This window comes from Cynocephalus volans, chromosome 2, assembly GCF_027409185.1.
Source record: "Cynocephalus volans isolate mCynVol1 chromosome 2, mCynVol1.pri, whole genome shotgun sequence".
Taxonomy (NCBI): domain Eukaryota; kingdom Metazoa; phylum Chordata; class Mammalia; order Dermoptera; family Cynocephalidae; genus Cynocephalus; species Cynocephalus volans.
In genome coordinates, this window is record NC_084461.1 from 184,330,056 (window position 1) to 184,345,857 (window position 15,802).

The 15,802-nt window shown below is 43.9% G+C and overlaps 1 protein-coding gene across 1 annotated transcript in view; it reads right to left on the reverse strand.

Moving 5' to 3' along the window:
• Nucleotides 1-15,802, reverse strand: part of LOC134370719 (transmembrane protein 132B) — a 314,265-nt gene that overhangs the window by 253,060 nt on the left and 45,403 nt on the right. The window contains exon 2 of the mRNA XM_063087726.1: nt 8,478-8,624. Coding sequence (XP_062943796.1) covers nt 8,478-8,624 — 147 coding nt within the window. The remainder of the gene's footprint in view (nt 1-8,477; nt 8,625-15,802) is intronic.

The window sequence follows — 15,802 nt, forward strand, 5'->3', positions numbered from 1 at the left end:
AATGCAAGATGTTAATAACGGGAATGAGGGCATGAGGGTAGCATATGTATTTGCTGTACTGTCTTTCCACTCAATTCCTCTGTAAACTTAAAAGTGCTCCCACTCAAAAAAGACTATTAAATTTTTTAAATGTATAAATGAAAACTGTGTATCAGTCAAGATAGATTATGTTATGCTATGATAACAAATGACTCCAAAACCTTGATGGCTTAAAACAACAAAGGTTTAGTCCTCACTTACACTACCTGTCCTGGACAGGCCAGCAGGGGGCGCTGCTCTCGGTAACCAAACGAGTCAGGCTCCTCTGAGCCCTCTTCTTGACTCTCAACCTTGCCACCACACCAAACCCCTTCCCCCCAATTCTTGCTGGGCCTGTATAGCCCAGGTTTAGCAAGAATCCTAAGTCAGTTTAGAGAGAACCCCCCAGCTGTCTTTGCTGGCTTCACAATTGAGTCCAGTTCTATACAGAGGTCTCTTTTCCCCTATTGCAATTGTTTCTGAATAAAATCTGCCTTCATGGCCTTAACTAGTGTCCGGCTCTGTTTCTCTCTGACCACTCAGGGGCTCACACTGGTGGGTGGATTTTGGCAAAGCCTTTCAGATGTTCTGCTGGGCCCCACTCCATCCCTCCTCCAGGTGAGAGTATTGGCCTTAAAGAAAATGATGACTACATCTGGCAACAAAAAAACCTAAATATTGCTAAAGTAACAGTACAGTAATAAAAATCTAAAGACAACAAAGTAGAGGAAAACATTTGCAAGCAAACATAGGAAAAACTGTTAAATTTAACCAGAAATTAAGTCAATGGAAATTAAGCCCTCAGGTAGATAAGCGTATTGCAACTATCAAATCATCTTTTTAAGGTAATGCCCAATGTTGACAAAGGATTAAGCACTGGGCACTCTCACATGGAGCCAGCAGCGTAAACAGGACAATTTCACAAAAGCACTAAAAACAAAACATTGTCACATCTTTTGATCTATCAATGCATTTCTAGCATTCTCTCCTAAAGATTTACCTTCAAGAATACACAACAAACATTTTATGTTTAAAAAGAAAAAAAATGTTTAAAAGGAAAAAATAAACATCATAAAAAGGGCCAGAAGCAATGTTCAAAAGAACAAGAAAAGAAACATGGTGAATGAATAGAATATACCGCTTTAATATCAATAGAATATTATACAGCTATTAAAAATTACATTAAAAATTATAGGTTCTTTGAAGGGCTCTGTGAATCTTGAAATTGTTGGAAAAAATTCTTTATGTGTGCATTCTTGCATTTTTCTAGGAAGAGAGTCTACAACTTTTATTAATTTTTCAAAGAGGTTGATAATTATTGTTATTGTTAAATACTCAATGACATGAAAAGATGTTACTATATATTTATTCCACATTGTTACAAAAAAAACAGCAGCTTTCAAATCTAAAAAAAAATGCTGTGGATTGATTGAATTGTATCCCCCAAAGTTCATATATTAGAAGCTTAATTCCCACTGTAACTGTTGAGGGTGGGAAATCCTATTATAGTAATTGAAAGGTGTGGCCTTGAATGGGTGATTAGATTGTAGGACCATGCCATGATGAACGGATTAATAATGGTTGTTGTGGGCATGGTTCTGAGGGTTTTAAAAAGGAGAGTGAATGAGGAGCTATCTCTCTCTCTGCTTGGCCATTTTCTGCCATGTGAGCTCTCTGCATTGCTATAAAGCCACCACCAAAGAAAGCTCTCACCAAATGTTTTCCCTGGACTTTAGACTTCTTAGCCTCTGTAAGCAATAATTTTTTTTTCTTATAAATTACCCAGTTCCAGGTATTTTGTTATAAGCAACAGAAACGGAGTAATAAACAAGTCTGATATTGACAAAAATAACATCTTTTTGCACATACATGTGAACGCATATATACAAATATACTCACCAAAATATTAACAATGGTAACCTTTGAATCATAGGTTTGGAATGACTTTTTCCCTCTGTTTTTTATTCAGCTGTATTTTCTAAATTTTCTACAATTGCATATCTATTACTTTTGAAGTAAGAAGCCTTCTATTATACGTATGCTGAAACTGGCCAGCAGTATAAATTCACGAAGAGCTTCCTGCTGGTTAGAAAAAGAGGTGGAGTGTTTTAAAAGATTTCTTTCTTTCTGAAGACCTGATCCTTCTTAGGGGGTCGGGGAGAAGTTCTCTATTATAAGAATAGGAGAACTCTGTTGCCATTTTCTAGTGTGAATTGAAACAAACAGATGAACAAATAAACCTCCCCCTGTGGACGTGGCTCTCCTCTGCAGGTGGGTCTGGTGCAAGATGCATTTTTGTACATCAGATCCTGGTTTTGAACTCTAGTGGTAGCTGCTACTCAGAGATCTTCAAGTGTCCAATTGCAAACGCTATTACAAAGCTAAGAATTGAGTGTCTATAAACAAATTACTTTCCTTTGAAATACCATCTCACTCCAGTTAGGATGGCTAATATCCAAAAGACTGAGAATGATAAGGGCTGGAGAGGTTGCAGAGAAAAAGGAACTCTCATCCACTGCTGGTGGGGCTGCAAAATGGGGCAGCCTTTATGGAAAATGGTATGGAGGCTCCTCAAACAATTACAGATAGATCTACTATATGACCCAGCAATTCTACTGCTGAGTATATACCCAGAGGAATGGAAATCATCATGCCGAAGGGATGCCTGTACTCCAATGTTTATTGCAGCTCTATTAACAATAGCTAAGAGCTGGAACCAGCTAAAATGTCCATCATCAGATGAGTGGATAAGGAAACTGTGGTATATCTACACAATGGACTACTACTCTGCTATAACAAAGAATGAAATACTGCCATTTGCAACAACATGGATGGACTTAGAGAAAATTATATTAAGTGAAACAAGTCAGGCACAGAAAGAGAAATGCCACATGTTCTCATTTATTTGTGGGAGCCAAAAATAAATAAATAAATAAATAAATAAATAAACATGCAAACAAACGGTTGGGGGGGAGAAGACAAAATAATCACAAAAATTCCTTGAACTTTTTAAGTCAAGAGAACAGATATGATGGAGGGAGGGGCGGGGGTGGAGAGGAACGGGTAAAGGGGCATGAAAATAAACTACAATATAAATTGAGAAGTAAAATAAATTTTTTTTAAAAAAGGTGCTGATTGAAATAAGCAAAAAAAAAATATTACTTTCAAATCATAAAATTGTTTAAAACTAAAAACTTTTATCTTCTAGTGCTTATATTCATTCTTATTTCATCCATTCATGTATCCCAGGGATTCTCAACCCTGGCTACACATTAAAATCACCTGGGGATGTTTCTTTAAAAGGCCGATGTTTGTGACCCACCCAGAGGTCAGTCTGAGGAATCTGTACTCTTTAGAGGCTCCCAGGTGATTCTGATGTGTATCCAGGATTGAGCAGCCTCCATTCATTCATTCAACAAGTATTCATTAAGCCCCCCTATTAATTGCTTCCTGTGGCTGCTTTAACATAACACCACAAACTCAAAGTCTTGAAACAACAGAGATTTGCTTTCTCACAGTTCCAGACGGCAGAGGCCCAAAGTCAAGGTGTCAGCAGAACCCTGCTCCTCCCTCTGAGGGCTCTAGGGGACAGTCAGTTCATTGTCTCTTCCAGCCTCCAGTGGTTCCAGGCATTCCTTGGCTTGTGGCTGCATCACTCCAGCCTTTGCTTCGGTCTTCACATCACCATTTCCTCTGTGTATCTCTTAGAAGGACCCCAGTCATTGGACTTAGGGACCACAGGGATAATACAGGAGGATCTCCTCATCCTGAAATTTCTTAACATAATTACCCTTGTGAAGACCCTTTTGCCAAGTAAGGTCACATTCACAAGTTCCGGGGGTTAGAACATGGACACAAACCTTGACAGGCCACCATCAACCCATTATAGCCCCTATTTCCACATACTAGATGGTCTGCTGTTGCTGTGAGCACTGCTGTTACTGAGTTTTCAGTCCGATGGGGACAAGAGAGCTGAAAGGTGGGGAAGAGCAGGAGGTTGCTATAGGAGTCACAGCAGGGGCACCTGACCATGCCTTACAAAGAGCCTAGGCTGGTGCTTCAAAGCCTGGACTTCAAAGTCAGATTGCTTTCACCACATACTGGCTCTGAGACCTTGGGAAGTCATTTAACTGTTCCTCAACTAACACATCTGCTAAATAGGAATAATAACAGTTACCTACTTCCCAGGGTTCTCATATTTTTGATTTTTAAAAGTTAATTCTCCCAAAAGACTTAAAATAGTATCTGACACCTAAAAAGTATTATATATGTAATTTTAATAAATTTTTAAAATAAAATTAGGAATGGACAACAGAATCATGCAAAACTGTCCTCAGAGACAAACCAAAATGTTCCATGTGTTCTTTTACCCTTCAATAAAATCTTTTACAGAAGAAAGAAACCAACATAAATAGTCAGGCAGGAAAAACCTGCTTCTACTTCTTAGAAACAGAGGCAGCTATTATCATCATTGAACTGTCTCCCTTCTTTTTTATTTTTAACTTGAATAAGAATCCTTGAGCACAATGAAAAATTTAGCCTAGCTCATGCTTCATGAATCCATAAAATGACACTTGACACAGTAACTTTCTTATATTAACATTGCTTTTCTGCTTAATGTTCAACTGCTAAATTTCACAAAAAGCAGTGGATTAGTCAAGTTAATTAAAATGGTGATCTCTCCCTCTGCTCACGCGGTTACAATATTTTCTGGATTATAATAGGCAAAGAAAAACTCCTGAAAGACTGGTTCCAGATTTTCAAATATTGTAGCACTTCCCAGTGAGTCTGTGGCTTTGATCTTGAGTCAGGTTACAGCAATGTGGGTGTGTCTGTTTCTTTGAAGAAATCTGTTTTAGGGCTTTTGCTTTTCTATCCTCTTTCCACAGTGGACCACTGAGCTTTTCTCCGTCTCTATTCCAATTGTTAGATGAGAATGGGTTCTGTATTGTGGCTTCTGATCACATAAAAAGTTGCAGCTTATTTTCTCTGAGATTTGGGACCCAAGAGTCAGAAATCATTCGAGAAACCACCTTGTCTCCAGGTATCCAGCTGCATGTGGTTTCCACGCAAACAGCCCAAAACCTTCCTTTCATTTCCCCTGGGTCAGTGTTATCTGTTCTCAACACTTTCAAATTTGCTTATTTTTCTAATCTCTTCTCTCCTTTTTTGGCAACACTACTCTTTATCTTGTGGCTTTCATCTTTATTATTCACATTTCCTCCCAGTGAGTGTTCATTAAAATATTTTAAATTAAGACCTTTACTGCCTTTCTAACTAAGTGCATTAGGTCTTCCCCTATGACACATTTTTAATTCTTATCACAGAATTTCAGGCAGTTTGTACATTATATTCTATTTAAAACTCTATTCCACTCAAGGTTGTCACAATTCAGAGATTACAGCTTTCCGTGGGATGTTTTGTTGGGGAAATATTCATAGATTCACTTTGTTAGCCAGCAAACATGGTCCATGAGCCTGTCTTTCACACCTCATTTGAGATCACGATTCAACAAAAAAGTATAAAAAGAAGCAATTATTTATTCAGATGATGGAATGGATTTTAGAAGGATATTAAATAAGCATAAATTGTCATGCCAAAGTAACAATCACTTTCTTACAGCCCGAGGGAGGTTAAATACTAAATGCAAAGGGAGAGAAGGAAGAGGACGCTGGGACATGAGAGCGCCTCTTAATTATGTAACTGCTTGTGTAACTACTGTACTTTTTTCTCGTGTAAGCTTTTTTATCTCTTCTAAAGAGAATGCAAAACCTATTCTCTCAAAACCAAAAAGGGATAACCACAGCCTATATTTAAAACATTACCACTTGGTCAGTCAAATATTTCAACAAAAATTAATTTCCTGAGTACAGACTGTGAACTCCACCATTACATACCCAGGCAGTGGTTTCTGAGGGCATCGGTCGAGCCAGGGAATCCATTTGGACTCCTCCAGCACAACATCGGGATCAGTGAGATGATGGTACCTGGAGCGGCAACTCTGGTTTCTGACCCCATCAGCATCTACTGCCCACCTAGAGCTCTCCCTGCTCGCTGCCCAAGCCCTTCAGCTGGAGCTAATTTGAACCCCAGGGCTGGCTACAGTGGTTGGTTCAGGGTGGACACATGACCCAAGCTACACCAAACAGAGCCAGTGGCAACCAGCCCCAGGACTTGTGCTGGGCCGATCTGGGAAGAGCAGCTTTCTCCCTGAAGTGACCGAGTCAGCAGAGTGGACGGTGGAGCTGCTGGAAGGGCCATCTTGCCTCCAGGAGGGAAGAGCCACCTGAGAAAAAGCCAACCCAGAGGACAGACAGGCAGGCAGGTTGAGAAGGATACTGCAAGAGCACCTGACCCAGACGTTCTTAGTCCCAGTCCACCCCTCAACTTCTCCATCTGCATGAGGAAATTTGTTAGTACAGCAGCTAAGGGCATCACTTGGTCAAGGCCACTTGATAAATCAAGCAACCAAGAGGAAACCTTCCACTAGGGATACAAACACAAAGGACCCCTGTGCAAAACAGAGGATTAAGCACAACCCTTGGCAAATACCATCTTTGAAGAGTGTGGCAAACACTGCCAGCTGACCCCCCAGCACACATTCTCCCATCCTCAGTCCCTGGAGCAGAGACCACGTCCCACTACAAAGCCTGAAAATAATACCAGAAATTCACTTTCCCAGACTGCCCTGCCTCTTGGGCAAAGCATGGAGCCCACTGCTTATTGATGAAATCTAAAGGGAAGACTTCCATGGGTACTGTTGGAAAGATTTTCTTCCCTGGTAGAAAGAGACACATGAGCAGAAGTGCCCTCCCCTCCAGTCTTTGGCTACAGCTGAATGAGTTTGTGATGCCTGGAGGAAGTGCAGCCATCTCGTGACCATGAGGAAACGACCTGGAGAACGACAGCCAGTGCACCCAGCATAATGGAGGAGAAAGACAGAAAACACCCAGTGACACAACTGTGCTGCTGTATTAACCAGCCATGGAACCACCCACCTCTAAATTTCCTATTTTGTGAGATGATAAAACCCTATTGTAGTAGCTACTTTTAGGTGGATATTCTATTACTTGCAACTGAAAGCACCTGAGCAAATATAAAAAATCCAGTGCTCTCTCTGTATATGAACAACCCAGGATTTGGGAGTGTTCCGCAGGCAAGTACAGATTTCCAGGGAAATCACGGGTCAAGTGAGGTTGCAGACTGAAAGCTCTGTCAATGGATGTAAAGGACAGTGAGTATAGAGAGAGAGGCACCCAGATCACTTGGTCCATGGTTACTAATAGAAGGCTTTTGACTGCTCAAACTGAGTCACTTCTCTCCCTTTGAAAGAAATCTTCAAAAGCAGAGGAGAGTTCTAGCTGAGGTTGGTTGGGGTCACCCAAGAAGAGACAGCCCTCACCATGCAAGCCCATTGGCAGAGGCAGGCTCTGCCTGCTCACATCATGTCTCACGCTCCCTCTCCCTCATTCATTCAAGGAGTGCCTCCTCTGCACCTAACACTGTGGACCTCAAAGAGGTTAAAGACCAGAGGAGAAAGAAAAGAGAATAGGTTGTGACAATATAGGGTGATAAGTAACAGACCTAAAAGGGGCTTGCATGCCAAGCTGAGGAGTTCGAGCCTGAGCCTGGGTGAAGTATGAGCTGACGGTGGTTTTAAAGCAGGTGGGCTGCAAGTCCAGGGTAGCTTGTTAGCCCAACCACTCACACAACTCTGTAGATGATGGGTGTTTAATAAAAGGGGAAGAGCATAGAGGTGAAGAGACTGTGTAGAGAAGGCTGTTGCAACAGGAGTGAGAGCTCTTTCTACCTGTTGGGTGTCCTGCCTGTTGGGTGTCATTATCAGCAATGACCTTTCTCTTCTTCCCAGATGAGTTCAACCCCATAAACCCCAAAGCTGGTGTCTGAGCTGGAGAAGACAGGCTGCCTGCCAGCAATGTCAAGTTCATCCAACTTAAGGTTCTCAAGCCATACACCAGTTCCCAGGTGTGATATCAGCAAAGTGACTATATTTAAGCACTGAGGGACAATTACCCAATAGCTATAGCTACCCTCGAGTTTGCTCATAAAAAAGTACATTTTCCCTTGTCTCTTAAATCATTTCTATTTTTCCCATTTCATTCTTCAACTCTTCAGTGCAAACAATAACAATAATAATAATAATTTAAAATGCAGTTATCAAACTCTGCACTGTGACAAATGTGAACTCAGGCAATTTTGGGGACCACCAACCTAATCGGGTCATTTGTGCCTAAAGAGCATAAAGGATAAAAGCCACATCTCTGTAGTGAAGTCGCTCAGAAGCTATATGACTGAGCTATGCTGACGAGCTAAAAGGAACACATTTCCCATTAAGTGAAGAGGCAATGCTTTATTTACACACACGTTATTCTGCCATCAGCTCTCACAGCCACGCCAGCCCCACCACTGCAAAGGCACCTCGGGAGCTCAGCGCTCACCTGCTCCGCGTGTCCGGGGGATGGCCCATGCAGGTGAGGGTGGCCGTCGTCTCGGTGCTGCCATTGTCGATCTCTTCCTGGACTGCCCACTGGTCTTCGCTGCTGATTCTCACAGTCATTATCTTCACTCCTGCTGCTGCCTTAATTCTGTAGGGCAGAAATAAATTATGTATGTAATAAAACCATTTCAGTTCAAAACAAGTAGTAAAGGCCGAAGCTGGGGCAGGTCACCTGGAAAAAGCATCCACGAAACCTCCCCAGTCCTCTGGGAGGTGTAAGGAAGAGTGGCAGGAAATGGCTTTCCTTTAAAAACTAAGTGTCCGAATATTTTTACAAGTGCCCAAGAGTAAGAGCCTCAGCTTTTTGCCACGTGTATTAATTTTCTGTGTAATCGGTGTGTTGGGAACCAGATCGCTTTCAGCATCAGGGTTCCCAGTGTGATGTACATGACACAGACGCTAGTGGGCAGAAATGGATGGCATCTGCAGGGCCTGTTCCTCACCCGGAGATGGGGAAGAGTCCTCAAGAGGTGGGAGGGGCCTCGAGAGGCTGTGGGGGCCCAGAGGACCAAGGGGTAGGCCACTGCACAGACACACTGTAAAAAGGAAAGGATGGGAGTGCCCGGTCCTCAGGAGAAAAGCAAACGTGGCATTCAGCCCAGATAATGTGGCCAGGTGCTGCCTGGTACAACATTGGCAGAACTCAGTTCCACTGGGAAGAATCCAAGGACCCAGGTGCTTTGCCATTGAGAAAAGGCCACGGAGAGGTAATAGCCTGGGTTGTCTTCCATTTTGTTCCCTGCTCCTGAATTGATCCTCACATTGTGACTAACCACATGTCCCTAAAGCAGCCTCAGGACTTGCCCAATGCTGTGGGCACATCTGAACAGCTGTCAGAAGGAAGGCAGGGCTATGGAGCACCCATTGCTTCCTGTCCCTTAACTAAGCATAAGTGCTACCCCAAGGGGGTGCTGGCACTCCCCAGGATGTGAACTAACACTGCTGAGACCGGTGGTGCTTGGCCGTGCAGGTGACTGACTCCACCTGCTTCCCAGATGCCTGGGGACCAGAAGAAATGTCCAGTGAGGCTCTGGGCTCCCATTCCCATGGAACAAAAAAGAATGCCAAAGGCATAAAAATATTAAGTGCGTGAGTTAGAGGAATGTCAGCACAGACAGGCACGTTAAAACAATCAAATCCACGTACCTGCAGGGTCTAAGACACCAGTTAAAAACAGGTGAATGGAAGTGAAAATACTACCTACAGAACGAAAAGAAATATCTGTAAATCATCCATCTTATGAGGGTCTAGTATCCAGAATGTACAAATAACCCTTACAACTCAACAACAAAAAGACAGCCCAATTAAAAAGTAGGTGGAGGTCTTGGCTTGACAAGACCACAGAATGTATATAAATGGTCAACAAGCACATGAAAAGATGCCCAGTATCATTAGTTGTCAGGGAAATGCAAATCAAAACCACAGGGAGATACCACTTCCCACTTGCGAGGGTGCTGGTGAGGATGCGGAGGAACTGGAACCTTCCTGCACTGCTGGTGGGCATGTAAAATGGGGCAGCTGCTGGAGAGAACAGTCTGCCAGTTTCTCAATAAGTTAAACAAACATAGAATTACACATGACCCAGCAATTCCACTCCTCGGTTTATAGTTGAAAGAATTGAAAACAAAAACTCAAACAAATATTTGTACTCGCATGCTCATAGCAACACTATTTACAATATCCAAAAGGTGGAAATAACCCAAATGTCAATTAGCTGTTGAACAGACAAATAAAATGTGGTATGTCCATACAATGAAACATCACTCTGCTATGAGAAGGAATGAAGCACTGACACACGCTACAATGTGGACGAGCCTTGAGAACATTATTCTAAGTGAAAGAAGCCAGACACATACGACCGCATAGTGTATGATTCCATTTATACGAAGGATCCAGAAAGTAAATCCATAGAGACAGAGCAGATTGTTGGTTGCCAGGGGCTGGGGAAGGGTGGGGGAAACGAATAGTAACTGTTTAGCTAACAGGTACCAGGTTTCCTTTTGGGGTGATAAAAAAGTCTGGGAACTAGATAGAGGTGGTGTTTGCGCAACATTGCAAATGAACTAAATGCCACTGAGTTGCTCACTTTGAAATGGTTAATTTTATGTAAATTTTACCCTGATTAAAAAAAGAAAAGGGAAAATTTTTTAAAATTTTAAAAAAGCAGATGAATGACCCCTCCCAGGAATAGTTGAAACTTTGAAAAAGATGATCATAATCAAAACCCAAAGAAGGAAAACCATCATGGCAGAATTTCAAGCAGTGAGAGAGACATTTATAAATCTGAGGGTTGCCCTAAAGCCCCAGACATTGCTGGTGGAATTAGGGAATGAAAATACCTGCATATCTAAATAAATAAAAAAGAAACGTGTCTGCTTCCTCTTTTCCTCTTTCTATAGGTCCTACACAGACTCTAAGACATTCACCCACTAACTTGCACGCAGCACTTCCTGAGAAATCGCTGCCCACGCAGGAAATTCCCTCCGGAAACTCAGATGCATTCTTCGCCCCAATTTCATCATTCTTTGCCCCAACTTCATCGTCTTCCCACTGAATTCTGGTGACCAAACTTGCTACTTTCACAAAGCTTTCTTTCTTGTCATCATGATGTTCCAGAAATTAATTTACACAAACCATGAATAGACGCATCCTGTTCTGTCTCTGCATTCAGCCTTCCATCCTGCTGCCAAAGGGGCAGTTGGGGAGAATGTTCCAGAGCCCATGTCCAGAGAGGCGGAGTGCCTCCCACCACCATGCACCACCTCATTTCTATCGGTACTTGCTGCTAGGACAGCTTTGCTCATCCTTTCACACACACTTAGCAGCTCATAGAGCTTTCACCAAGCAGCCTCGTGGTCAGAATTATTACTATCGTTCTCAGCATCCAGATGAACAAGCTGTAACCCTCCCACCCCCGGAGCAAGTGACCACTTGAGGCCGCAGAGCTGGTCAATGGCAGAGCCAGGGTTAGAAGCCAGATCCCCACTCTAAACCCTGCTCCCTTTCCCCCCAGCCCTGCCTCATAAACAGAATTTTCTTTCATGAGCCACACTTGCGCCGGGTATTGCCTGACACGTGCCTCAGTAGTTCATTCTAGTGACTGTGATGTCTCGCATTTTTAGCTTCCTAACTGAGCTAAATTCAGTTCTCTCTCCCCTTTGGTCTTAGAAGTATGAATGCACACGTACCCGATGCAGATTCTCTTTTGAGTTTTTCGTGTATTGTTATTTCTTTTATTCTGATCCAAAAACAAGGCACAGACCCCCTCACCATCAGGGGCTTCATCCCTCATCACTTCAGAACCAAGTCTTGGGATTAGATGTACAGTGCCTCGCCCTGCTGTCCCCCTCTGCCGTCTCTCTTGTTCATCCCAACCCAGACCACTGCGACAGGCAAGTCTGATTCTGGGAGTCTGAAAAGAACATCTTCCCAAGGGTGACAGTCAAAGTCTTTCATAAAGTATTTCACGGAATGAACAGAGCCTGTGCAGGGACTGGAAGCCACCCACTGTGCTCACCATTAACATTTTATTCCCTCGTCCTGGGGCGGGGAGGTGGGGCGGACTTGGGACAGTGACTATTAAGCAACAGATGTCAACATTTTTCAATATTTAGCCACCAGCATGGCCAAACCAGTGCCCACAGGCTGCACATCAGGCCTGTTCCACCTGTGAAATTACTGAATTTGAAGAGAGGCAGAGGAAAGACCAAGGTGGTCTCTCAGGGTTTCTGGTTGGGTGGCATTATTGGCCCCAGGACACCACGAATGCTTTTCTAGCTAGATGCTGCTAAGCTCTCAAGACAGCATCCATCTCCATTACTTCTTCCCAATCACCTGGAGCCCAGAGGAAAGCCTGTCCCAGTAAAGCAAAACCCATTTACTCTCCTTCCCAGAGGCAGCCAGTGCTAACAGTTACCCTCCAGGTTTAGCCACCTAGGCATCTCTGTTTTGTCCCCTGGTTGTCCCACCAGCTCTCAATTTTCACCCTCCACAGTCCACACCCAGGCACCTTGCTTAGCACTGAGGCTCTGGACACAATTATTCTTTTCTCTACTAGCCTCATCCTCCTCCCAATCCACTTGGGAGTATTGGGACCTCCTCCCTGACCCTGACCACACCACAAGCACTTCTGCCCTGGTAGCTCCCTGCAGTGCAGCTTCCTTTGGCTCCAGTAGTTTTCTGGGATTGACTCAAGAGGGTCCCTTGCTGAATTAGCAATCTGGGACACGAGGGGATGCAGGTACTTTAGTATGGTTAATTTCCAGGCAAAGAGGAAGTCTCCAGAAACCAGATACTACCTATCTCAGCCCCCTTCCTTGTGTCTGGCTTTAGCAGGCATTCTAGAGCCCAGCACCTCCCCAAAGGGTGGACTTTCTAGCTGCAAAGTACCTTCAAAAACTGCAATAAAGGTGGCAGGCTTCTGTAGATGCCAAGGAGAGGACTGTGAGCACAAAAGTCACAAATTAATTATCACCATAAGGGCTGAAGCCAAAACAGGACTGATGCACTCCAAGGCTTAACTCTTCAAGTATTACTATTAATTATAATTATCACTATTATTATTAACACTGTATTCCAGCAAATCCCCTTGTGCATTACAAAACTCAGACACTTACCCATCTGAATGGTTAAACTGAAAAGGCAGAAAAGAGCAAATGTTGAAGTGGGTGTGGAGTCGCTGGAACTTGTGCAGTTTGCTGGAATGAGTGTGATTTGGTTCAACCTCTGGAACGCTATTTGTCAGTATCTACTAAACCTGCATTTCTGCACACCCCATAACCCAGCAATTGTACTCCTAGTTTTATGCCCAACAAAAATACATGCATGTGTTCACCAGAACATGTGTACAAGAAAGTTCACAGCAGCACAGCCAAATTAGCCCAAAATGGAAACAACCCAAAATGCTCATTGCCTTAGTTCCTTTAGGATACTATAACAAAACACCACAAACTTGGTGGCTTATAAACAACAGAAATTTATTTCTCACAGTTCTGGACACTGGAACATCCAAGACCAAAGTGCTGGCAATTTTGGGGTCTGGTGAGGGCCAGCTTTCTCACAGAGCCTTTCACTGTGTCCTCACGTGGTGGTGGAAGGGGCCAAGGAGCTCCCTCAGGCCTCTTTTATAAGGGCACTAATCCCACTCATCTCAGGAGATGACCTAATCACCTCCCAAAAGGCCCCACCTCCTAATACCATCACCTTGGGGGTTAGGATTTCAACACATGAATTGGGAGTAGGGTGACGCACACATTCAAACCCTAGCACTCATCAACAACAGAACTGATAAAGTATACAATCACACAATGGAATAACAAGAATGAGCAGTCTGCCACCACACTAAACAACATGGATAGACCTCCAAACATAATGTCGAGTGAGAGGAGCCAGACACCAGAAAAGTACACACCGCATAATCCCACTCATTGAAAGTCGGAAACAGGCAAACGAATCTTAGCCTAGTGGTTGCCCTTTGGTTAGGGGGCAGTAACTGGATGGATTCCCAGTGGGTCGTCTGGGCACCAGCAACATTCTATCTCTTCTAGGTTCTGATTACACAGTGGGTTGTGGGAATTCATCAGGCTGTGCTCACTCATACGTACTGCTCTGTACGGATGTTACAGTTCAATATAAAGTTCAAAACAAGGCAAGCATGACTGTAACAGGAATTCAGATCAGAGCCAGGTGACATGGTGGTTCCACCACTTCCAAGCTCAGTGGAAGGTCTCAAGATGAGTCAGACACACTCAGGGGCTTCTCCCCCAGACCATCTCCCCTTCACATGTCCAGGGCCTCACCCTTGGCTCTGAGGGGCATTGTCCATGATGGGGGGCAGGCTGCTGGGAAGAGCCTCAGAGTCTAGGTGATCATTCTTCCTGGTTGGACCAGGGACAGATGACATTCCAGCTCCTATAGATATGTAACAAGAGAGCATGTGGACTCCGGGCCAGTGTCCACCCAGCAGGGACAGAGACAGGGCACAAGGCTGCCATGGCTTCCCCGTCTCCCTTCCTCTCTTGTTCTTCCCAGCTCTTAGCGGCTACTACCCAGCTGGGCCCAAGGACACCTGCTCTGTCTGGGCTCAAGGACACACAGCTGGGCTCAAGGACACCTGAGTCTTGCTGTTTTATCCTCAAACCAGCCACTTTTGAATTAAATACTCAACTCTCAGCAGGGTTTTGCATTTGTCTGGTTGTTTCCATAGTGGGTATGCAATAAAGGATTAACCTTGTCCGCAGAGAGGTCTGGCCTTTGCTCTCAGCTCCTGAGAACTAACTTCTAAGCCCTTGGAATGTCCTGCCTAATAGAATGTCTTTATTTACTTGGGGTCTTGGCCATGCCAGACAGTCTATCCTTCAATGTGATTTGCGGTGGGGAACCTTAGAACCCATGGTATCAGCCTGACCACTGGGAGGAACTGGAGACTAAAGTCAGCCAAACAGATGGTCAACCATGTCTACATGACCAAGCCCAAATACAAGATCTGGACACCAAGGTGGGGCTTGGTGGTTGGCAAGCTTTCCTGGTTGGCAGTACTCTGTGCATATATTCACACATTAATTCTGGGAGAAGTTAGTGTTCTCCACAGGACCCCACTGGAAGAGAACAACTGGATACTTGCTCCTGGAGCTCTACTGAATCCTACTTTCCATGCCTCTTCCCTTGCTCATTTTAGTGTGTGTCCTTTCACGGTAATAAGCAATATCTGTGAGTATAATGGCTTTGCTCAATGCTGTAAGTCCGTCCATTGAATTACTGAACCTGAGCGTGGTCTGGGGGACCCCCTGAACTTGCAGCTGATGTAAGAAATGAGGGTGGTCTTGAGGACTCCTGAACTTCCTAGTGGGTGGGTCAAGTCTTTCACTGGCTGCTTTGGGAGAGGTTGGAGGAGGAAGCATGCAAGGAGAACTCTGAAATCAAGCCTGTGAAATACTTTTCTACTACGTATTATTTGCCCAGTTCTTTAACCTTTAAGGGGAATCTTCACGGACAGCACTTGGGGATACAAAGAGGAGCCTGGCTCAGTCTAGACCAGAGTCTCAACGGTGTTGGCCAGACCAAGCCCATGGCTCACCTTCCCCTAGTGCCCATTTGATAGTAGAAAAAGAACTTATGAACAAATGCTAAAATATCTCCAGCACCTTCTACACACCATGCACTGTCTGATGCTCTTCATTGTTAATTCCCATAATCCTCATCCAACCCCGTGGGGGCAAGTAAGACTTCTGCTCCCATTTTCCACATGAGGAAACTTGAGGTGTCATT